The 24,515-nt window shown below is 42.3% G+C and overlaps 1 protein-coding gene across 7 annotated transcripts in view; it reads right to left on the reverse strand.

Annotated features, from left to right (window-relative positions):
* Window positions 1-24,515, reverse strand: part of ARHGAP12 (Rho GTPase activating protein 12) — a 173,750-nt gene that overhangs the window by 13,484 nt on the left and 135,751 nt on the right. For 6 of the 7 annotated variants that reach the window (XM_074984964.1, XM_074984963.1, XM_074984961.1 and 3 more), the window contains 5 exons: window positions 18,220-18,342; window positions 14,254-14,358; window positions 12,977-13,075; window positions 7,334-7,436; window positions 6,201-6,320 (listed from right to left, as the gene is read on the reverse strand). In XM_074984964.1, the coding sequence (XP_074841065.1) occupies window positions 6,201-6,320; window positions 7,334-7,436; window positions 12,977-13,075; window positions 14,254-14,358; window positions 18,220-18,342 (550 nt within the window). The remainder of the gene's footprint in view (window positions 1-6,200; window positions 6,321-7,333; window positions 7,437-12,976; window positions 13,076-14,253; window positions 14,359-18,219; window positions 18,343-24,515) is intronic. The other variant, XM_074984960.1, reaches the window with a different exon arrangement.

Consider the following 24,515-nt stretch of genomic DNA (forward strand, 5'->3'; position numbering starts at 1 on the left):
GGAACCGATGGCCCGAAAGCGAGCCTCTGGTAGGTATACTCTCGCTGTAACCGAGTTTATGCGAGCCCCTATGAACTCTATGTCCTGTGTGGGGTCTATTTGTGATTTTGCCAGATTGATAACCAGGCCAAGTGAGGAGAACGTGTTTGCTGTGACGCGTATCATGCGCAGAACCTCTCCTTTCGAGGCCCCTTTGAGCAGGCAGTCGTCCAGATACGGGAAAATGAATACCCCCTGTCTGTGCAGGTAGGCTGACACCACTGCCAAGGTCTTGGTGAAGACTCTGGGGGCCGAGGAGAGGCCAAACGGTAGGACCTTGTATTGGAAGTGTTCGTTGCCCACCATGAACCGGAGGAATCGCCGGTGAGCCGGATGGATGGTTATGTGGAAGTACGTGTCTTGTAAATCGAGGGCTGCGAACCAGTCTCCATCGTCCAGAGCTGTAAGGATGGAGGCGATCGTGGTCATCCGAAAACGCTGCTTGCGCAGGTACCTGTTGAGGCCGCGAAGGTCTAAGATGGGCCTCCAGCCTCCTGTCTTTTTCTCCGTGAGGAAATACCTGGAGTAGAACCCTTTCCCGTGCAGTTGCTCCCGCACTCTTTCCACCGCCCCGATAAGCATGAGATGGGCCACCTCCTGCCTGAGCCTCGCTACGTGGGAGGCCTCCTGGAGGTGGGGCTTGGGTGGAGGTCGTGACGGTGGGAGCGACTGGAAGGGGATGGCGTACCCCGTGGCTATGATCTCCAGCACCCATTTGTCTGTGGTGATCCTTTGCCACTGGTCGTAGAATGGTCGGAGGCGATGGTGAAATAGCCGCTTCGGATGACCGTGTGCGATGGTAGTGATGGCGCAGCCCTGGATCTGTATGTCAAACTTGTGGCCTTTGGCCCCGCCCCGAGGACGCACGGCCCTGTTGTGAGCGTCGCCTGGGAGTTCTGTATTGCTGGTGCTGTTGATGTCGCCCTTGCTCGTAACCCCTGTGATACTGGGGGCGCTGTTCCTGCTACTGGTACCGCCTCTGCTGAGGGTAGTACCTTTTCTTTGTGTATGGGGGGGGGTAAATCCCCAGGGTCCTGAGTGTGGCTCTTGAATCTTTACTGGAATGAAGGACCGAGTCAGTTGATTCAGCAAACAGCTTCTGCGAGTCGAAGGGAAGGTCAACTATCTTCGCCTGCAGATCCCTCGGTATACCCGAGGTCTGGAGTCAGGACTCCCTTCGCATCACCACTGCGGTTGCTGTGGAACGTGCTGCCGTGTCCGCAACGTCCAAAGCAATCTGAACTCCCATCCTCGCAGCCGCGTAGCCTTCTTGCACTATGGCCTTGAGGACCGGCTTTTTGTCCTCTGGAAGAGAGTCCATGAGGGAAGTTAACCTGGAATAGTTGTCAAAATTATGGTTCGCTAAGTGCGCTGCGTAATTTGCCATTCGCAACGTTAAAGTGGAGGAGGAGTAGACCTTTCTGCCGAACAGCTCTAGCTTCTTGGCATCTTTGTCTGTTCCCCCTGTTTTAAATTGAGATGTTTTTGATCTTTGTTGCGAGGACTCCACCACCAGGGAGTTTGGCTGTGGGTGGCTAAACAGGAACTCCATGCCCTTCGCCGGCACGAAGTATTTCTTATCCGCTCTCTTTTGGACAGGCGGAATAGTTGCAGGGGTCTGCCATATTGTAGTGGCGGACTCTAAGATCGCTTCATCAAGCGGTATTGCTACTCTGGAAGAGGCCGGAGGTCTCAAATTTTTGAGGAGCTTATGGTGTTTCTCTTGCACCTCTGCTGTCTGGATGCCTTGCGTGAAGGCCACCCTCTTAAACAGCTCCTGAAGCTGTTTGAGATCGTCCGTAGGATGGACGTCCCACAGGGCCGTAGCCTCGTCCAGGGAAGAGAGTGAGGAACCGCTGGGGTACATCTCTCTGGACCCTTCCGGTTCCTGCTGGTGATGGTACACCCTCTCGCTAGAGGTTTGCGAGGGAAAATCTCGGGGTTCCATGACCAGTCCCCCTTGAGATGCTTGAGTCTCTGTCCCCGGTCGCGATTGCCCTCGGGGGTACGAGATAGTTTGTGGGGATCCTTCCCTAGTAGATTGCCGATGGTGTGTATGCCCCGCGTGGTAGGGGCGACCATGGCAGTATAGGCACTGTTCTTGGGAGGGTGACCTAGACCACTCCCTTGGTGTGTACCCTCTGCGTCTGGGGGAGGGAGATCGTCGAGACACTGGAGAGAGCGACTTCGCATAATAGTCCAGTGGTTCAAACCCCAGGAAGGGTGAAGGTGGTGCCATCCAGGGTGAGGCTGGTTGCAAAAATGGAGAAGGGGGCTCCGGGTAGGCTAGGGGGGACCCCTGCCTTCTGGTTGGAGTCTGCGAGAAAGCAGCTCCACAGCCCTGTCCGGAGAGGGGCTGCAATGCCTCCTCTTGTGTGCAGCCTTCCCCCTCCCTGGAGGAGGTGACTCCGCCCCCTGACGCACGGGGGATCCCGGCCCCGTCGGCACCGTGCTAGGCACGCTCGAAGGCGGTGCCGCACGTGCGGTGTCCTTCTGCGCCTGCAGGCTACGTGCCTGCGCGCTCTGCACCGCCGGTTCCGCCGGGGTCGGTGCCGCTGCCTGCGGTGCCGCCGGTGCCGGCGCTTGTTTAGCCGCCGCCCTGCCTGCGGTGCGGGGCGGCTGGCTGATCATCGGAGGCTGAGCCGTTTGCACGTGGCTCGCCTTGCCGCCGCCGATCAGCTGTTGCTGCGGCTGGGGGCTGCGTGCTCCTCCCGTCCCGCTCACTGTTGCTGCCGGCAGGGATCGGGCTGGAGAGACTTTCCTCCGTTTCTGCGCTGATGGAGTGAGGGAGGCAGCTTTCCTTTTAAGGGCCCCGGAGGGTCCCTCCTGCTGCGGCCGCTCCGGCACGTCTGGCTGGAGGGCCTTATCCAGAAGCCGCATTTTAATGCGCATCTCCCTGTCTCTCTGTGCTCTGGTCGTTAATTTTGCACAGAAGGCGCATTTTTGTGCCACATGGGACTCCCCCAGGCACCTTATGCATAGGCTGTGCCCATCGGACACTGGCATCGCCTCTCGGCAGGACTCACATTTTTTAAAGCCTGAAGAGGACATTGTTGGTGAGTCTTTGAGTTTTATTAAGTGGGTACTTAGCACCTTCTTTGTGCTGTTTTCCCCGTCCGATGGCCTGCCTCAGCAGGAGGGCTGATGGCTGTAGCTCCTGGCCTCCGGCGCTTGTTACTGGGACTGGCTGAAGCTGTCCCGCTCGTAGTTTGTTTGTTGTTGTTTGTTCTTTTTTTTTTGCAAAATAACAACCGGCTAACTCATAGTAGCCTAAGTATCTGAAAAAACTTTGAAAGAAAAACAGATGAAGTCGTTGAATACGCTATTTGGCCTTAGCCTAGTCGGATTCCGTCTGCAGCCGACGGCGGTTAAGAGGAACTGGCGGGGACCGGATCGCGCACGTGGCCAGGAGCGCGCAAGGGAGCGGCGCGCGCCGGCGCATGTGCGGTCCGGCAGAAACTGCTTGGAAGATCCGATCTGCGGCGCCGGGCAAGCCCGTCACCTATTGTGGAGCACCCACGGGGACACTCGAAGAAGAATCAATGATATCCTCAGATGGTTATAAAATGTTTCATGTATAGTTGAAAGATCTCAAAGGATGTGTGTTTTCTGTCATTTTGTACTTGCGAGAATGACAGGATTATGCAATAAATATTTACTGTAATCTTTATGACCAAGTGTTTTGTATGGAGATAAAGAGCATTCAAATGAGAACTTTCAGCATTACCTTTAGTATTACTTTAAAAGTACTATTAAATATTTCACATATCTACCTGTTTAACTTCATGCGCCCTCTAAACAGATGTCCAGAGGTATAAACAAGTGTCCTCACACTAAAATTAGATCCATTGGGATGGATCTTTGTATCAATGTATAGCCCTGTTGACTTCAGTGAGGATCTGCACAGGTGATCCAATTGCAGGTTTGGGACACAGGAGGGCATACCCATAAACAAAGTTATTTAGTAAGAGACAAGCAGTTTTTGAGCTTTGTTGTCCAAAGTAGCTAAGAACAAAAATAAAGGAAGGGAAGGGGTTTTCATGGCATAACATAACGCCAGTGAGATGTATGCTACTGTATAACAAGGAATCTTTCAATATATCAATTCAAATGCTACAGCAAGACACTAGACATTATACATTTATCATATTTCAAATCAGAGCTGAAACTGCAACCAATCTTGTATTTGTACATTGCATTCCTCTTTGTTCTGACAGTGATGTTGGCCCTTGTCTTTCTCCTATTCCTTCTTCCACAGTGCTCCAGGGGTGGAATACAGTTCCACCAGACTTCACTTTCCCATTTTAAATCTTTGTGAAGATTCAGTTTGTCTCTGAGGCTCACAATCGTATGTAAAAAATATGTCTTAAGTAGCACCCTCCTGCCCTGATTTTCTTTTCTTTCTATTGTAGGCTGAAAGCTTTTTCTGGAGCACAGAATTCTCTTCTTTGCATCATGCACAGCACCAAGCGCATTTTTGGTTCTTAATGAATTAAATAGTCTCATGTTCTTGACATGAATGCTAATGAATTTTGCATAATGGGAGCATAACGGGAAATCCTTAGGTTGTTACTGTGTGCCTCTTAACGTTTTCTTCCATTGCATCTTCGAAGTATTTTTCTTCATTGTACTTCTTTCATGTAGTACAAGCACATTTAAAAATAGTTATTCTAAAGAATGCATGCTGTTCTCAGTGTTTTCCTAGACATTGGTTTTTTCAATATTTTCCTTATTCTAATCCCTACTTTAGTTTTGTTAAGTTTTGTACTACCCTTGTTTTGTAAAAGCTTTTGTATTTTTGTATCTGTCAGGTACTGGCTTCTGTATAACTTATTACACAAGGGTAATTTACAACTGGAGATTTACTTTTAAAATGCACTAACCACCACCAAATTTTCAAGTTTAAAATGTGTGCGCCTTAAATAAAAATAAACTCTCCTCACTTTAAGTCTTCAATAGATCCAAACATCAGGATTTTGCATTTGCACACACAGGTAAATCTGGCTCAGTGTTCACACAGACAGTCCATAAAATCAATCCAAGCTATAAAATAGAATGCAAAACTGCAGCCTTGGAATAATTCCTTCCATCCCAAACAATTAAAATACCACAATAGTCTAGAATGAATATCAAATCAATAACTGACGTGTACTCAAATATTTAAATTGGCATTCACTTTTTTAAATTTAGAAATTTTATATATGATGTGTCTCGTCAGAACCATTACATACTAACCTAGCAACACAAAGTATGTCTCCACCACAAGCTAGTGGTGAGATTCCTAGCTTGTGCCTATCTAAATGCATGCTAGCACTCTTCTCAGTGTAGCCAGGGTAGCACAGGCTGAGGTAGGACAAATAGCTGCCCCAAGTACAAGCTCATATGTGGGTGCCCACATGGAGCAGCTAGTCCATGCTGCACTCCTGCCTGGGCTATCACAGCTACCCTATTATTAGCATACTATACCATGTGTATAAGCTGGGAATCACACTCTTTATGGCTACATCTACACTAGCACTCACAAGCCTGATACAAAGAACTATTTTTTGGAAAAGAATCAAATATGTAAATTTAAGAAATTTTAAAGCTAAAAACAAACTGACCAAGAATAAAGAAATTGTAAGTTAGGACTTCTTTAAACTCATTTTCTTTGGCACAGGTATTTCAGTTGTTCCTAAATAGCACATGGCTGTCTGGTACATGTATACCGCAAGATCCCTATCTGAAACAGATGAGAATCTCTGTGTGTTCAGGTCTGCATTATATCATTTTGTTTGCAAGACAAAGGAGTCTTGGCTACCCAAGCTTTCCAGATGAAAGAGCAGAACAAATGGGCTGCTCCCCAAGGGACTGCAAGGCCCAAAGGGTCTCGGGACCCACCCCTTCATCTGTCCATTTGGATATGAAAAATCACTTCTTCATCACTGTAGTTGAATTTGGTGATCTCTGGGGCTTTTGAAAGAATGACACATTCCTCAGCAAGAACTGAAACTATGATACCTGCCAACCATTACAAAAAATAACTAGTTCCTTTTCAGTCATGTGTTCTTAACTTCATAAGTCCGGTTTCCTCTTGAATTGCAGTAACTCCTCCCTACAAGAGACATGATTGTAAAATTCAATTTATCTATAGGCTTCCTGCAGAAAGAAGGTTAATTTACCCTTGATGTAGCCTTTTTCTCGAACAGCTTGTAACGTAGGGCGCCGTGTAAGAAATTTCTTCAGCTTTGTTTTGGTTTTCTTCTGTTCTGAGGAATCTATGCTGCTAGGTGTTTTCATCGCTAAGAAAAGGAAATATAATATGGAAATGTAAAAACAAACCTGACAAGCATTACATAGCTAAATAGTTTGCCCAAAGAACAATATAAGGAAAAAAAAAACCTTATCTGAAACTCGCAAATGCTTCAAGGGAAAAAGATCAGTATATTCTATCACATTATTAAAATATACAGTGCAAACTATTCTCTCCAATTGTATTTATGGAAACTCCTGCTACTTGCTAGGCTCCTTCCAAATTCTCAAGAATGGCCCCTTCTCATAAGCGCTTCGGAGACAGAGAATGAGTTGCAACACTACCACATAAATTATATACTACAACCGTATTATTTTTAAGTTAGACTTTGATTTATATTCTTCATAGCCAACATTATAACTGATATGAAATTACTTGCATATGGTTAAAAAAATCATATTGAGCATGCAGCAAGAAACAAAAAGTTTACTTGATCACTGCCTTTTAAGTTTCAGGTTCATATGGCAAAGATATGAAACTTCACGAAGGAATCTTATCTTACTGATATATCTGCTAACTTTAAAAAAAACTCTAATTGTCTAGTGCAGAAACATCAAATTCATTTTATTGACTAGTCCTGGATTCTAGAAAAAACTGTTTTTCTTCCACCCAGCCTTATTAAAAATGAAGTTAACTATGAAAAGTTGAATCTTAAATTAAATATTTATCTCACAGCCCCATAAAGCTTACAAAAAACCCGATTAAACTTAAGCTTTATAAAACGAAAAAATACTCAAGTTCAAAAATTTTGAAAAATAGTCATAATACTTATTTAGTACATGGATAGTACACTGTTTGGTAAGCTAAATGGCTGTTAGGATTGCTAGGAGAACTTTTAACTTCATATGTTTTTTCATTTATACTTTAATTGTTTTATGTTTATACTTTTGTTTTAAGCTGAAATGTAGTAAATATTCTTTTTTACTGAAATTATATTATCTACAATCTTAATTAGGTAGATTTTAATCTTGAAGGGTTTTATTGGGAATTAGCTTAACTTACAACGAAGTTTCTTGGAGTCCTTATGGTCCTTCTCTTTGTCTTGTTTTTCTACCCCTGGTGAGTCTGGTACCTCATCTTCGAACACTTCATCAGACTCCACTGCCTAGTGTTTAAAAAAAAAAAAAAGACTATTCGTCACCTCTTATAACTTGACAGTTTTTAGGACAATGGTATATTTTATTGATAACCCAATCCATACAGTCTTACAATAAAAATATACTTTTTAAAAATATGAACGTTAATTTCTTGGAATCAGATGCCAGAGTCTTTTAAGCTATAGTCATTTCTGTATCAACAAGACTATTATTAATCCGCAACAGTTGCAGGATTTGTTCACAAAGCCCAGTAGATAAACTGTCAGTGGACACTCATTAGGTTAACTGAATCCAATGAGGGTCAACACACAAGTACAAGTTGAACTTCCATAATCCAGACTTCCCTAGTCTGGCAACACCTGCAATCTGGCATTACTGGCAACCCCCTGGGTGCTCTGGGGCTGGAGCACTCATGGGGGAAACACAGTGGGCTGGCACTTGGAATATTGCCAGAGCAGGAGAGCAGCCAGGAGTGGAGCCAGGCTGGCTTCCAGAACCAGAGGAATGGGCACTGATCTCCCCTAGTTAGGCAAATTCCCTGGGCAGGTCCTGAGGGTGTTGGACAAGGGAGGACCACCTGGAGCACACCTGCCCTGCTGAAAGTTTGTACTATCAAAAACCAACGTTATATAAAATATTCTTTCATGGGGAGGTTGACTGTTCAGTATTTTACATATATTTTCTCTCATAAAAACAGCGTGGGGGCTGCGTGGACATGAAGCACCCGTAAAGCTATAAATAAGTAGCAATCTTCCATGGCAGAGATTGAAAATGCCTGTTGGCAAAGCACTGTCAGGCATAGTGAAAGACCACATGAAAGACAATTTGATACAGTGATCTTGTCAGCCTCTAAAAACCTAACTAACTCTTTTTGTTAATGTCAGTGTTCTCTTAGCATGTTAAAATGAATAGCTCACTCAGACGTAACCAGTGTGGATTACCTTCCATAATCAGGCACAAATTCCAAATAATCAGAGAGCTTTTGCTGAAGCCCATTGAAACTGTATCCACAATGTGACAGTAAGACAAAAAACACACAAATCCAGAGATAGCAGTAGTTTAGAAAGTATGCTCTCATGCGCTTTAGCATGATATCTACATATGCTGTCCCTTGTACTCTGTTCCAGGATTGCACTTCATAAAAATAATACTACCAAGACTCAATAGTAACAGAGAGATAGCCGTGTTAGTCTGTATGCTACCAAAATAAAAAAGCAGAAGTGGGTCTGTCCCACAAAAGCTCATCACCTAATAAATTTTGTTAGTCTTTAAAGGGTTGCATGGCTGCTTTTTTGTTTTACTAATAAGACTGTTTTAGACTTGACTTCCATAGTATTTCAAGGTCCCTCAAAATAAGGTAATTCACAGAGAGAAGATTGAGGCATTTTTATTCTTAAAAACAGTAATCTATGCTCAGGCCATATCTACAAACACATTTATAAATCTAGCAACTAAACCCATCATCCATTCAAAACGCTGGACCTTAACTGTAACACTTCCTTACTCCCTGCTGCCTTCTCAAATGCTTAGGACAATAGATACAATTTCCAGGATGCCCTGAAGATCAATACACTCGAGTTCTCATTACAACAGCAGAAGAGTAAGAGATAAAGATTTCTCATTCAGAACACTTTTCCAAAATCCTCTTTCATTCAGATCATCAGCTGATCTCAAACCACTTATGACTAAACAGATTAAAGCCAAATCTTGAATAGCACCAAGAAATCAACTGGAATTCAACTGATGTCAACATATTCACTCCTCATTAAGCAAATGGGCAACTGCATCATGTACTAGCTGGCGATTTTGAACTGTTTGCAGGTATAGTCTCATTACAGCATTCCGCTGGAACTGACTATTGAAATTACAAAGACGAAGATATGTGTAGTGAGACATTCAACAGAAAGGCACTGAAATCCTGCCAACCACAGGGGGAAAAGCCACAATCTGCTGTGATTCCAGAGTGGTTTCCAGGTTTCACAACTGTGTTACGAATATTAGGAACACATTTAAAGCCCCAAGCAGATGCAAAATTTATACCTGACGATGCAGCTAGTCACTGATACAAAGTGGATGGGTGCACAGCCATATAGTTCTACCAGTTAATGGAACAACCAAAGTAGCAGCATGCCAAGCAACTACTCATGGAAGTCAGTACCTAGCCCAGGATAGCACCACTGGTGCAAGCTCTACTTCATTCTTGCCTGGACTAAATCCCAATCAGCTAGCCCTAAACTAAGTTGCAAACAATTAGTTAAAGAGGAAGAAATAGGGAATGCATACAGAACAGCGCTCAAAGAGAAGATTATCGCCACAGAGAAACACCTAGATAAGAGTCGCAGGGATAGCCATCGCTATAGAAGAGGCAATTGAGCAGACTGTTCCAGAAGAAGAAAAGATAAATAAGAGTGGATTACCCAGAAGACACTGAAGTTGGCTCAAGAGAAAAGAGCATTGAAGATCAGAAGAGATGCTTGCATAGGATGAAATGCAATGAGGAAAGGAAAGAAGCCAGAAAGGATAAGGAGCAATGGTTAGAGGAGCAATGTGAAGATATTGAGAGGTATTACAGCAAATGCATAAAACAATTAGGAATATTAATAGGAAATGGCAAACAAAGCAGATGGCGATCAAAGAAGAGAACGAAGAAGTGCTCATGAACAGGGAGAAGATTGTGCAGCGATGGACGAGATGTTGCACTGATCTATACAAAGCACAGTTGGACCCAAGTGTCTCAGAGAGACTGATTGAAGAATTGAAAGAGATATCTCCCCCGAGCATAGAGTGTGAGACCGATATTTCTCAGGAGGAAGTAGAAAGCAGTGAAACGACTAAACAACAACATCATGGGAGAGAGGATCAAATATGGCAGAGAAAGCATGATTCAGGACATACACGGACTATGTAATATAGCATAGAAAGAAGGGAAGGCACCTAAGGAATGGACAAGATCTGTGCTAGTGATGACAATACCCAAGAAAGGAAGTACATTGGAGTGAAAGAACTACAGAACAATTGCCGTAACAAGTCATCTAGGTAAGGTGCTGATGATGATACTGACTGAGAGATTAAGATCGCAGACAGAACATATAGCAGACGAGCAAGCAGGATGCAGAAAAGACAGAAGTACCATACAGCAGATGTTGGCACTAAGACTGATAGCAGAGAAAGCTCGACAAAAGAACAAAAACATACACTTACTTCATCGATTTTCAAAAGGCATTTGACAGTATAGCTCACAAAGTGACTTGGGCAGTGTTGGAGCCATATGGAGTGGATAGTAAACTCATACAGTTGATGAAAGATATCAGTGATAATGCAGAGGCAGCGGTGAGAACACGTGGGGAGTTGGGAAGTTGGTTTAAAACAAGTAGAGGTACGAGACAAGGAGATCCCATATCACCAAGTATCTTCATCACACATCTGGAGAGAGGGATGGACAAGATCAAGGAAGAGGTAGAAGGGATATCTGCGTATGGGAAAAGAATTAACAACTTGAGGTTCGCGGATGATATAGTTATAACTGAGGAAGATGAGGAGAAGCTAGCGAAAACGGTGCAGTGTTAAATGAAGAAGGGAAGCGGTACGGACTGATTATGGACATCGATAAAACAAAAGCAATGGTATTTGGAGATAAGGAAATAGGAAGGAAGATCAGTGTAGATAGGATTGAACTAGAGAACAGAGAAGTTCACTTATCTGGGGAGCAACATAACGTCTGATCTAGACTGTAAGAAGGAAATAGCGACTAGAATAGTGAAAAAAAGCAAGTTTGAAGGCGATGGATAATATCTGGAAAAGCAAAACAATTAGCTTAAGAACGAAGCTGGGCATCTTTAAAACGTGTGTATTCAGCAGCATGTTGTATGGATGTGAGACATGAGTGATAACGAAAGATTCGAAAAGAAGAATATTGGCGTTCGAAAGGAGTTGTTAGAGTTGAAAGATTCTGAGAATAGGATGGCTGCACAAGGTCACCAATGAGGAATTATATAGGAAGATACAGCCAAAAGAGAACCTGCTGCAGAAGGTTATAAATCGGAAGCTACAACTATTTGGATGTATTTGCAGAATGAACGACAAACGAAAAATCAAGACCCTAGTATTCGGCATAATGGATGGTTCGAACAGGAGAGGCAGACCCCACAGAAAATGGATAGATGATGTAGTAGATTGGTGCGGAGCTAGTCTACAGAACTAAGCCACTCTGCACTGGATAGGGAAAGATGGAAGGAAATAGTGAGAGAGGCATCAGACGCCAATGGGCGCTGAGCCCACGGTTGTTGTTGTAACTTAAGCAAATGACTGGCATAACCCTATCATTAACTCTGGAGAGCTAATGATAAAGCAAAGCATTTGTTGCTTGTAACTTAAGCAAAAGACTGGCATACTTAAGGAGAAAACTCTGTACATAATCATATCAAAGTACTTACATGGACGTTACCACTGCAGCATTCAAGTACAATCAGACATATATAGAGATTTTATCCCTGTCCTGCCTTTTCACCTCAAGAAGTATTGTCCCCATTTAACAGATGGGGAACTGACACACAGGGAAGATCGAGTGACTTGTTCAAGAAAGCAACTTTCACATGCAGCTTTTTAGCTGAACTGGAACTGAACCCAGAGCTTCTATGTCCCAGCTGAGCATCCTATCTACTAGACCAGGGGTCAGCAACCAAAACAGCAGGAGCCTTTTTTTTTCAATACGGTAAAAACTAAATAATTCCAGAACCACAATATATGTGAATATGAGATAGTCCTTCATAAATAGCATCAAACCATACTTTTTGTAATCCCTGTTTTAGAAACAAGGCACACACACATCCCACATATTAAAGGGGAAATTATCCAACATTTCAAGATCACATACCGTTTGTTATTTAGATATGAGTTGTTCATTGTTCAGCTTTTAGATAGTCACCAACATAAAAAATAATCAGGAGAGGTTTTCTTTACTTCGCAATTATAGCGTCGGGAACCAAAAAGAAGTTCTTAAAGAGCCGCATGTGGCTCTGGAGCTGGAAGCAGCAAACCCCTATATTAGGCAATCCCCTTTCCATTATCATTATTACCATAATACTCTTACATTAGCAAGGCACCAGGAATCACTGAACTAACTACTAAATGCCCTCTCCTTTTCCCAACTCCAACACACAGTACTCACTCTCTAAGGCTGTGTCTATATTAGGCAAGTAAGTCGATTGCAGATATGCAATTGCGTAGCTAGAATCAAACTATCTGAGGTCAATTTATCTGGCCGACCTCCTCCCCGAGGAAGGTTGATGGGTGAGTTTCTCCTGTTGACCTCCCTTATTCCTCTCGATAGGAGAATAAGGGATACCAGATGCATGAAATTGAACCCCAGAAGATTGACCCTGAGCAGGCTGATCTTCCAGGGTAACGTAGACATAGTCTGAGAAGTCAAGAAATGAAAGCATGAGTGATACACTTAATGCTTGAAAGGATGAAATAATGGAGTGGATTCACAAAATTGTTTCTAATTGTGACAACAGTTAAAAAGTATCTTCAAGATTTAAGTACGTACCTGATTATTGATAGTATAATTAAGAACTTTAAACCACTCGTTAATAAAAATGTCATTATCAGACTGAATTAAGAGTTCAGTTCCTTGACGTGTTTTCAGCTTTAAAGAAAAGAAAAATTCTATTAGGATTAAAACAAAACACAAATATTCAGAATAAGTCAGTGATTTAATACTAAGTTAAGAGCATATCAACAGCTGCAGATGACCACAAATGGTCATTAGCTGCAACTCATATGGCAATGCAAGCCTGTGTGTGTGCGTGCATCAGAGGATATCAAACCCTAACATGAATATGGCACTATCCTTTGTGTATATATGCTGTACATTATTTGCTTAATATAGAAATTATGAATGCAGTGACTGTTAAAGATATTTATCTGTGATGTTTGTATTCTCCTTTTCAGTACAACCTAAATAATCAGACAGGAGAACAATGTGCACACACATTGGAGCTGACTATGCTAATAATACCAATACAAAGTACCTAGAGCCAATGGGTATTATCAGATGATCCAGTTCTCACAACAAAATTAAGAAATAGGATGAGGGCATCACATGTTGATCAGTGCTTAAGTTACTTAAAATGCATATATAAAATTGAATTCTATTTAGCAGCAAATGACAACAGTTTATTTTGAAGAGAAGTGTTGAAATGAAAAGATAATACAGGGTGAACCTCTGAAATTGGGTACTCTCTCATGCAGCAATATCCATGATCTGGCAGAACCATGGATTTGTAGGGCCAGAGAATTCTGAGGCTAAGGCAAGAGTAGGGGCCAACAGCTTGGCTGAAGGCTCCCTCTATAGCGTGGGGCCAGCAGCCTAATCAGAGCCCCCACCATGGGTCCTGCTGCAGCGTGGAACCATGGCAGCACAGAATCCTGGGAGTCTCCCCTGTGTGGCACATTGTCATTTGTGACCTGTCAGGTCTTGACCATGCTGGATGAGGGAGAAACAACCTGTACTCTGGTCTCAGTTAATGTTATTTTCCTGATTACTACTTTCAGGTCTGATATAATTATTCAAATAGATGATTCCTTTAAAGAGAGTATATTAATTTAAATTCAATGGTAATTATACATGGTAGGCTATATTAAATTAGATTTATAGCTTGCACTTACATGTATATATTTAAGTTAAAATATGTATCTTGATATTGTTCTGGGCATACTTAACTGATTTTTTTTTCCTCACTTTTTAAGTTTAGAGAAGCTTTGTAAATAAGTCCAGTCAGCCACCAAAACAAAGCCATACTTCTGAAAAGTAAATACATTCACCTCAATAACATTCTTTTTGCTGGATTTGTCCTTTGACGCCCAGTCAATAATTGCCCCTCTCAGATCCACTGTAAATTCTGGCTTAGACTGATTGACCCCGAACTTCTGCAAGAAAGAATAAATACATTTTCTTTGATTAAGTAGCCCTAAAAAAGTACACAGACTTGTGCCCTGTATATGTAATAGATCTTAGAACTTTACAGTCAACACATAGTTAACTCAAGTACAGTATTCTGCCAAACTACTCTACAAAAAGTGGTACCATGAAAAACCTAAATGTTTCCAAAGAATGGTCTGTTTTCAAGGCTAGGAAAATGTTAGATGATACTGATAAAATGCTTTACATGAAAGAGCCAGCTCCAACATAAAAATTATAATGTAACAGTTGTACAACTGTAATTTGATTGTAGTATGTCTCTGAGCACAGATTGTCCAAAGTTGCAAACATATTGACTTTTGGTGAAGTCATTCTAGCTTTTACTCAACACCTGGACACTTGGACTTAAAAATACGAATGGCTTTAGCAGACAGGCTAAAATATGCCCTTATAGAATATATTAAAATCCTCTCTCTAGTATACTGAAGGGGCACTTCTTAAAGCAATGTTTCATAAAACCTAATAATTGATTTTACAATTCCAGTTATACTTAAAACTTTTGCAACAAAAACACTGCTGCACTGTGCAAGTGCACAGAAACAGAAAGCAATTTCACTGTTTAATATTCAAATACTAAATAACCAATGTAAATTGTGAAAATATGATTTAACCTACCAGTGTCCCTCAACACAAGTGGAGGAAACCATTTGAAACTTTTTTTAAATTTTTTCCACTCTTTTCCTGACATTATGACTACTGCCAGTTTCCTTGTTCATTGAGTAGTGTTGCATTGACTTTTATGGAACAATAAAATAAAAATGAAATACAAAGATGAAGTTTTGATGTGGTACATAGGTACCACATCTTAACTGGGAAGATGACCTTTCACAATTGTTTAATTTCTCACTTTGCTTTTATTTCTCTTTTAAGTGTCTAAACTGGTGGTCTTCACAACATATAGAAGATAATTTTGGGCCAAAAATAAATAATCAACACTTTAAATAGCCCAAAAAAGGGAAGATTAGAAGTTAACTGGTGATGGCACAGAAACTCAGTGTCATACCATCACTAAGAGACTCCTGGCTCCAGAATACTACCTTAAACATATTTTGTCTTTCTATAAAGGTGAACAGAACGTTAGTACTGACTGACTACTCTGGAGAAGAAAATCCTCACTTCAGCCACAGAACAGGAAGCTACATGGGTAGCATCAGTGCAAGCTTCTCCACACACAGTCTAACAATATGCCTCATACTCTATTCAGGAAGGAGAAAGGATTTTACTGCTTTTTTATTTTCCCCACAAAAAGGACAGAACAGATATTCTTAATGAAAAACTTGTTTTAAATTTGACAGGTCCAATACTCCAGAAAGATTTTATGTTCCAATTAGAGATAGTACCTTGTAATTTTATTCTTTAATGGTTTTATATACACAGTTGGACAACAGTGTTAAATTATGATAATAGTATATACTTTTAGTAATATAAACACATTTAAAAAATCTCAGATAATGTCGATTTTTAGTACAGGTTGACAGCCGAGTATTTCAAAGCAGTTTGCTGTGTTTTAGTAGATTACACAACTCAGATTACCCTAGATCATTATTATGTATTATGTGCTATGTGTTTTTCCATAGGGGCTAAGAGCCCCATCACAGACTATCATCCAATTGTGGTAGGAGTCACAAACACAACAAAGAGGTGATTCCTGTGCCCAGTGAGCTTACAATAGTTGGTAATGGACTGTGAAAAGCTTTTGGTACCAAGCAAGTACGAATTCAATTGCCATTCAGCAAATAAAAAAAGTCTACATTTCTTCAAGAATCAGTTCAGATTTAGAAAGAATGTAAAAAAAATCCAAAGCACATGCTCAGTGGCCAAGTACTCAGAAATAATGGACTTAAGACCAATCGGGGCCTAACATTTCATGAACATTTTGACTGACAACAGAAAGGAGTTTATAGCAGTTTAATTTCTCTCCCATTACTTGAGAAATTAAATATGCATATATGTATTTATATTTTCCTATTGCAAACACTACCAAAGGAAAGATAATCAAAAGTGGTTTCCATACATGAGATATTGGCAGCTGTATCAAATCTCAGGGAGCTTGACTGTAGGTAACAGTTCCTTTTCCTTTCCTCTAAAGCAGGGGTGGGGGTCACTGACCTACAGACAAATCATTCAGGGGGCCCCAGAATTGAGAAGCAAGGAAAAAAAAATCCCACCTCACTGATGTGATCCCCAATTGTATGGTAGCCGGGGTATGTGGCCTGGATGGGAGGGAGGATGCAGGACTGGGCTGGGGTGGGTGATCTGAGCAAAAGGCGGGGGCAACAGAAGGGTGGTGGGCTTGGTAGAAAGGGGTACAGGAGCAGGGTGAGGGTCTAGGTAAGAGGAAGGGTGCAGGAGGGTTTGAGGTGTGCAGTCAGGAAGGGAGGGGGCAGAAGTAGGGTGTAGATAGGGAGTCCAGGCAGCAGGGAGTAGAAAAGTGCAGGGGAGGGTGTCACCGGAGCTGTCTGGAGCTCAGGAGCTGGGTGACACGGATGGCACTTACCTTTGCAGCACATTTGGACACACACACAGCTCTGTATGCTCTACCCCTGTTCCCTGGTATCACCCTCTGCTGATCTGATTGGCTGGAATTCCGGCCAATCAGAGCAGCAATAGGAAGCCTCCAGGCAGCTACTGAGACCACTGCAGTTGTCTCCCATTTCTCCTGGCTGGGAGAACAGCAGTGAAGTTGGGAGCATGACGCTGCTTCCTGCCCCAACTCAACCTCTCTCCCTGCACTCTTCCCGGCCCCACACTCCCAGCCCAGAGGAGAGCCTGCCACCTGGATCCAGACCACATCTTGCCTGATCTGGCAATCAGGGCTCAAGGCTCCACACACTCCACCCCACCACAGGCTGGATGCCAGGGAGGGGAGCCCCAAGCTTCGGGGCTAGATCCAGACAAACTGTGGATTCCCCACCCCTGCATAAAGGCAATAAAGATAACTGCACACTTACGTCATCAAAATGATTTTTGGCAATACTTCTGTCCATCATCAAAACACTGAAAGGAGACTCTGAAGTTTTGCATTTCTCCTTTAAGTTTTACTGATAATTTTGCAGAACTGAAGTTAGCTAAACAAGCTATTACCACCCCTTATGACAAGCTTGCTTAGCCTACAAATATTTCATTATTTTCTGAGAATACAGCATTACCATATTGTATCCACATTATATGATGGTTGTCTTATTGTATCTAAAAATGGTGTGGTGCTCTGGATCATTTTTCTGCACGCTGTACAGTAAGACCTTGACATTTTCCTCTTATTTCAGCTGCTTCATGTGTCCCATGATGCAAAAAGTGACATATGCAATTATAAGATCATTAGATGTTTCATTTATAGCTAAATTTAACAGATTTCAAACAGACCATTCAACCAAATGCATAAAAATAACCCCCAAACATCCTAAATTAGTTGCACTGTAAGAATTAGACATATGCCCTAAAAGCTGTTAGTATACTATTATCATGCTCTTATTAGTCAAGATAATGGTAGTTCCAGTGACTGGTACAATGTGGCCCCAGTGCTGATGAAGTGGATTATCTTTGTATTTAGTTCCATTAGGGTGATTGAAGGATTACTGGAATACATCCATTAATTTTTCTCTTATACGATGTTGATACATTTAAAAAAAAAAAAAAAGGGCCCCCAGAAGGTACAGGGAAGACATGAAGGGTTACATAAAGTGGCATAAAAGCTACTTCAATTCAGTTAGCAGTTCCTGGTGAAATTAGGTGTTTTTCAAATTTATTTCAATATATTGATAGTGAATAAAATGATTTGGTGGAAAGAGGCATGTAACAAGAACACATACAGTGATAGTTGAAACAGGATCACAGTTTACATAGGTGACAGCAGGCCGACCACTGAGAGCATTTTTCCAAGAAGAAAACAGCGAGAGCAAGAGCTCAGGAATTAAGCTCCACTGGCAAAATGACTTGGTGAGAAAAAGGAAGAAAAATGATGAAGTCACAAAGCAATGCAAAAAGAGTAAAAGCAAACACATCAACCACTACATAAACACTAAAATATTTTCAACCAGATGAGAGCAATACTAAACTTGGGTCTTAAATAAGGATTCAAAACGTGTTCAAATATTTTTATGAATTATTTCTGAAGGGTAAGAGTTTACAAATGACTGATGAGTAGTTCTTCCAATATTGTATTCTATTTTCTCACTGCACAGGGAGACCAGAAACTTGCGTAGGAATGTACACAGAGATATACGCTCTTTGAAAACATACTCCTCCTTGATAGTTTAAATGCTTGTTTACAGTGATTACAGTGTAAATATTTCTCTAACTTCCAACACTAAATAACCAAACGTACTACAGTAAACTCTTTCATATCCAGCATTCCATTATCCAGAACTCTCAAATAACCAGCATTTTAACCAAAAGCATATTTTAGTTGTTTTCCCTAAGTATAGTATAGTGAAAGTAAATACAAGTAAACACAGTATAAGTTTATTACAGTGTACAATACTATTGTTGGTGGTAACAAACACTTTGCATACATTTGTTTGTTTCTTAATATCTAAACTTGGTTTTCTTTAGTGTTATGCAGTGCTAGGTAAACTATTATTCAGTATTATTCAGAATACTTGAATATCAGGCAACCTCCCAGTCCCGGGGCTGCCAGATATGAGAGTTTACTCTATATAGAAAATATTTTCTATCACAGACTTGTACTTAAGTTAGACCAGGAAATGTACAAGTTAATATTTTCATTACAAAATTTTCTTTTTCTTACGTAATATGTACTGTCTGTACATATTTAATTCTGATGCTGTAATTTTCCAGTTCACCAACCTTTTAACTGTTCATTCATAACCTGTACACATTTTTAAATAGTCTGAATGCTTTTTTTTTTTTTTTTTTTTTTTTTTAAAAGAAGTTTTGCTGCTGGTATAACTGGATCTTTTCTGATCCATGGTCAATGTGGGTTTAACTGAATATTAATTAGACTAATCAGTTCTCCCTCGAGAATTAGAATGGAATGAATGGCTCTGTATAAATTGCTTACATATTGATTAACAGTTGCATCACAGTCTCATTTTAAGGCCAGAGATAGTAATGTATATTAGGTCTGGCCTTCTCTGTCTTATAGGTCATTACACTACCACCCACACACTAAACCCAACAATCATTAGACCAGTGGTTCCCAACCTTTTCAGTAATACAGCACACTTCAATGAGAAACAGTTCCACAGCACACCCACTTTTTTCAACTGCATCGATCGCTCATAAAACTTTCGCATTTACTCACTTTTACTATGGTTACAGTCCAAATACACAGGTTGGCAACATGATAGTGCTTCAACAAGATAAACAAGAATCAAATCCATTAATGTTTCAAATCCCCCACTGAATTTAGTAATCCCCTGGTATGCATAATTTCGATTTGTGCTTAATATGCATTAACATGAGTTAAATGCAAATCGAAAGCACTCCAGTCCCTGGCTCCCCAACAGCTGGGAGAAGCCCCCAACACAGTGGCTGCTTGTCTGCCTAGCTGCAGGGTGCCCAGCAGACAGACAATTGTTGTACCACAGTTCCTCCCCAGCTGGGGGAAACTACACTGCTAACTACACTGGCTCTGAGGGAGCTAGGGAGAAGCCACACCTGGCTCCCGCAAGGCCAGGGGAACCAGCATCCAGGCTGCCACCTGGTTCCCAGCTCTCCTCACCAACTTATGTGAAATTGGAGTTATGCAAGGGTGTGCAGGAATGCAGCCCTTGCATAATTCAAGGGACTACTGTATACAGTCTTGGACAGCGAGCAGAGACATTTTCAACAACTGCTTAATGCCAGGGATATTGAGTAGATCAACTGCTAAAAATTACAGCAGTTATTCAATCACTACTGGGGGTGAAAGGCTGTTGAAAGAAAGGGGAGGCAGCTCCAGAGAGCTTGCTGCCTTCTCTGCAAGTCCATTAGAGCCAGGGTGTGGCATTTAAACTGTATCCCAGCTCCAACATGCTCCTCGCTCCCTCTTCCCCTTCTTACCAAAGCAAGGAGAGGTGGGTGCCCTGCCAGCCTGTTCAGGACAGAAAGCAGCATTGCAGCTGCCTCCCAGCACAAAACAGGCTCCTGTGGGGTTAGTGTTTCCATTTGCAGCAGCTCTGCAAAGCCACAGTGGGGGGAAACTGAGCCCTCACCAGCTAGTATAGGTCATCAATTCTCCCGCTCCCTCCCCAGCCCCCGTAGTAGCTCTGCAGAGAGCCATGGTGAGGGAAAGTTTATGAAATTTCATGGCTCAATTGGACAGTTCTCATGGCACGCCAGTGTGTCATGACAGGCTAGTTGAATACAACAAGAAGTCCTGGGGCACCTTATAGACTAACATATTTTGGAGCATAAGCTTTCATGAGCAAAGACCCTATGCTCCAAAATATCTGTTCATCCGTAAGGTGCCACAGGACTTTTTGTTGTTTTTGAAGATACAGACTAACTCGGCTACCTGACATATTAGAATAAAATATTACAGCTCACACAAGACTAGATATGTGCCACATGCAGAGAGCACGTGCACTAGTGCTTAAGGCCTCTGGGCATAGGCAACAGGTGAACACCAAATCTAAGACTGCATCTATACTATGAGATAAATTTGAATTTAACCCAGTTTGCTCGATATTACCACATGACTGTCTTCACTGTAAATACTATTATCTCCATTTAGGGAGCACTAATATCAAGATTACAATATTGCAGCTACCTGATGGGTATAGCGTCAAGCTCAAATTCAGAAGTTTGATTAAAGGCCAGCGTGGAAGCACCACATCTTAAAATTGAATTTATTAGCCCCCAGAGGTGTCCTGTATGTAACTCACAATGTCCCTCAGTGCTCTGCTCTGGCCACTGCTCCCAAGGTGTGCAGGAATTAAGTAAAAGGAAGACTGTGAATTTCAAATTGTAACCAGGAAGGCTGTGGCTGTGGGATCATGTTGGCATGAGAGCCTGAGCAATGTTTTTCTTTGCTATTAGCACTGTGAGTGCATCTGCCCCTTTCAAATAGCCCCAGCATGGAGTTCGTGGTTCTCTCTCTACACTTGGTATTTTTTTCCTGCACTGCCTGGCACCTCCCCCACAGGTGCCATAGAGTCTGGGACTTTCCCGCACACAGCTACATCACGTGGGTAACCCCCAACTCAATAAAAGGACGTGCCTGCCGTTCAGTGCTAACCATGCTGCCAGGCAGCACCATGTCCTGGCTTGCATGCAGTTAGGGCTCCAAGGGTGGAAAAGATTTTCAGCGCCTTCCTGCCACCAGGGGAAAGTCTCCCCCCAATGGCTAATGTATTTGGGTGGGACTACTTCAACATTTCAACCAGCTCTACATCCACAGACAACAGCCCCCCACCAAAATATTTTCAGGGGCTTGCTGCCCATTGCGGACACCTGCTTCTTTGATAGTTTTGTTATAAAATCTTTTTCGTAACATTTCCCATCTTTCTTCATGCTTTGGCACTCCCCCTCCAAAAAAAAAAAAAACCCCACAGGGTGGAGGGCCAGTTGAGATTCCTGTTTCTGTTATAAGTTCAGCGTATGAAATTTCATTGCCATCCCATGTTAGCAATGTCTGTAGTGAAGAGGGAAGACAAATATATTTTTTTCCTAGACTTTTCTATCTCTTTCTTCTAACTTTGCACCCCTTCATGCAGGGAAGAGTGGGTTGAGAGCCCGCTGAGAATACAGTCTGTCCCTGTGTTATTTTCAGGGATTGGAGGCAATCACAGGAGAGGGGATAGTCAGTGGATCAACAGTTGAGAACACAACCTGTGCACAGAAGCCTTATAGTGCAGTGGAAAGCCCAAGACCACCCCCATCCTTCACCAACAACTCTTTTTTCAAAAACTTTAGTATCTCTTTCTTCAAGCTTTTCAGAGTCCCTGTGTTATTTCAGAGACAATCACAGGCCGGGGTGGGGGGACGACACCCAGTGGATGGCCAGTGAAGAATTCAGTTACAGAAGAAAGATTTCTGTTAACTTTTTTTGCCATCTCTGTGGATGTCCTACTTTTCCTGCTTTCCAAAGTTTGCTTAACACGGGAGGGGAACTAGGAAAATGCAATGTGGGAAGATGTCAGAGAACAGCAAGCATACCCAGAATGCTACAGGGATGAAGGAACTGTGGAATAGGTTCCCACAATGCACTACTGCAACAGTCAATGTCAACTGAGCGTGGCAGCAATAAGTTGACTTTGTGAAGAACATGTGGGGAGGTGACGACAGTCAAAATCGAATTTATTAATTCCAGAGTTACAAAACTGATATTAGTAAATTTGATTTTATCTCTTAGTATAGACACAGCTTGAGGAAGGTAAGTCCCAGCCCCACTCCTTCCACCAGAGATCCTACCCCTTCCACTACCCTCCACCACAGTGGAACCATGTCTAGCTCCAGCATCCAGCTCCCACTCTGAGCTAAGGCCCTAGCACCAGAGTGGTCACAGGCCTAGTCTCCCCCATCCCAGTGGGTGCCACAGTCACAGCCTTCCTGACTGGAGGGATGGCAGCAACGCCACAGCCTTCCCAGCTGGCCAGAGTAGAGGTGGTTTGAAGGAAGCAATGCCTTCCCTTTCCTATGTTACCCACTGCCTCTGCTTCTGTGATTGAGGTGGGGAAATAATTAAGTGAGACATACTTAGATAATCCTGGTAAGTGACCCACATGCTGCAGAGGAAGGCCCAAAAACCACTAAGATCACTGTCCATCTGACCCAAGGGAAAATTCCTTCCTGATGCAACATATGATCAGATGGATCCTGCACATATGAGCAAGAACCATACAACTGAGCAACCACGAGAAACTGTTTGGTGCCATCTCAGATCCCTGGCCCTCCTGGTTCGATGTCCTATCTCCGGCTAGATATTCTCTCAACTGATTTGGAAGATTACAGTATGCCTTATAACTTCAGCTACAGAAAACTATTAAAGGATACCAATAGCAGCAATGTACTTTAAGAGGAGGAGTAATCTTTATACACGGCAGAGGATATACATCAGTTTTCATGATCCCATGCATCAAATATGTTATTTTATAAAGTGAGTTGGTGAAAGTAAGCTAATTAGAATCCAGTCAGCAATAAAAATGGAGAACAAAGTAAATTCATAATGCCAAATCTAATACTTTTACTAATCTCAGTATTTCCCACTTCCACACTCACCTTGCCAGATTCTTCAACATTTCTTCCATGTGCCATGTTATTAAATTTATGAAAAAAAAAAAAATCACATACACTGCACAGAAAAGCATTTAAATGTTTATATGCAACTGATTTTTTCCTTTAAAATAAAATGTATTACTTGTAGATGTGTCTTTTACTCAATGTTAGAATGACTAAAGATGCATGTCACTTTTGCTTCCCTTTATCCTTTTAAGTTTTTCAAGTTCACTTCCTATGCATCCTCAATCATGCTTCCACACCCATGCACGCCTTCTCCTGTTCTTCCTATTCATTCACATTGTGGAAACACCTCATCAGGTCCCCTCCCTATCATATTCCAATGTAATTAACATTGCCTCATTCCTGTTACTCTTCATTCTGTTCTTTCTCATTCTCATTTTTGTTTCTTTCCTTTCTATCATCAATTCACGGTCCATCCTAACAGCTTCTGTGTATTCCCATTCTGCTTCCTGCAACCAAGCATTCTACACCTGATGAGAAACTGAATGGGAAAAAACAACAATATTTCTGATGTCACAGATGAAATCAGTCCTTGAAAAACACTGTTAATACCAATTTGCTGCTAAAACAGTGTGAAGCAGTGGATGGTGAATCAATGAGTGACAAGTTCTAGAGACAGTGTGCTAGAGCCACCATGTCCAATACACTTTCTGTTCACCACATGTGGCAAACAAGAAGCCACGGTGTGGCAAAATGGAGCATCCTCTGCCTGCCCCAAGCATGTGTCCCACCCCTTGGTGGGATGAGCGTGTGGCAGCAACAGTGGAGGTGGCTCCTCCTGCAGCTCTGACCAACAGGCTCCAGCAGCCATGGTGGCTATGTCACGCACACTGCATGGCTCTAGCCACGGCTCGGTTGTGCACACGAGGTGCAGCTCTGGTGAGTAATCTCAGGGGGCAGGAGGCACCAGGCTCTGAGGGGG

Source organism: Carettochelys insculpta, chromosome 2 (genome assembly GCF_033958435.1).
Source record: "Carettochelys insculpta isolate YL-2023 chromosome 2, ASM3395843v1, whole genome shotgun sequence".
Taxonomy (NCBI): Eukaryota; Metazoa; Chordata; order Testudines; family Carettochelyidae; genus Carettochelys; species Carettochelys insculpta.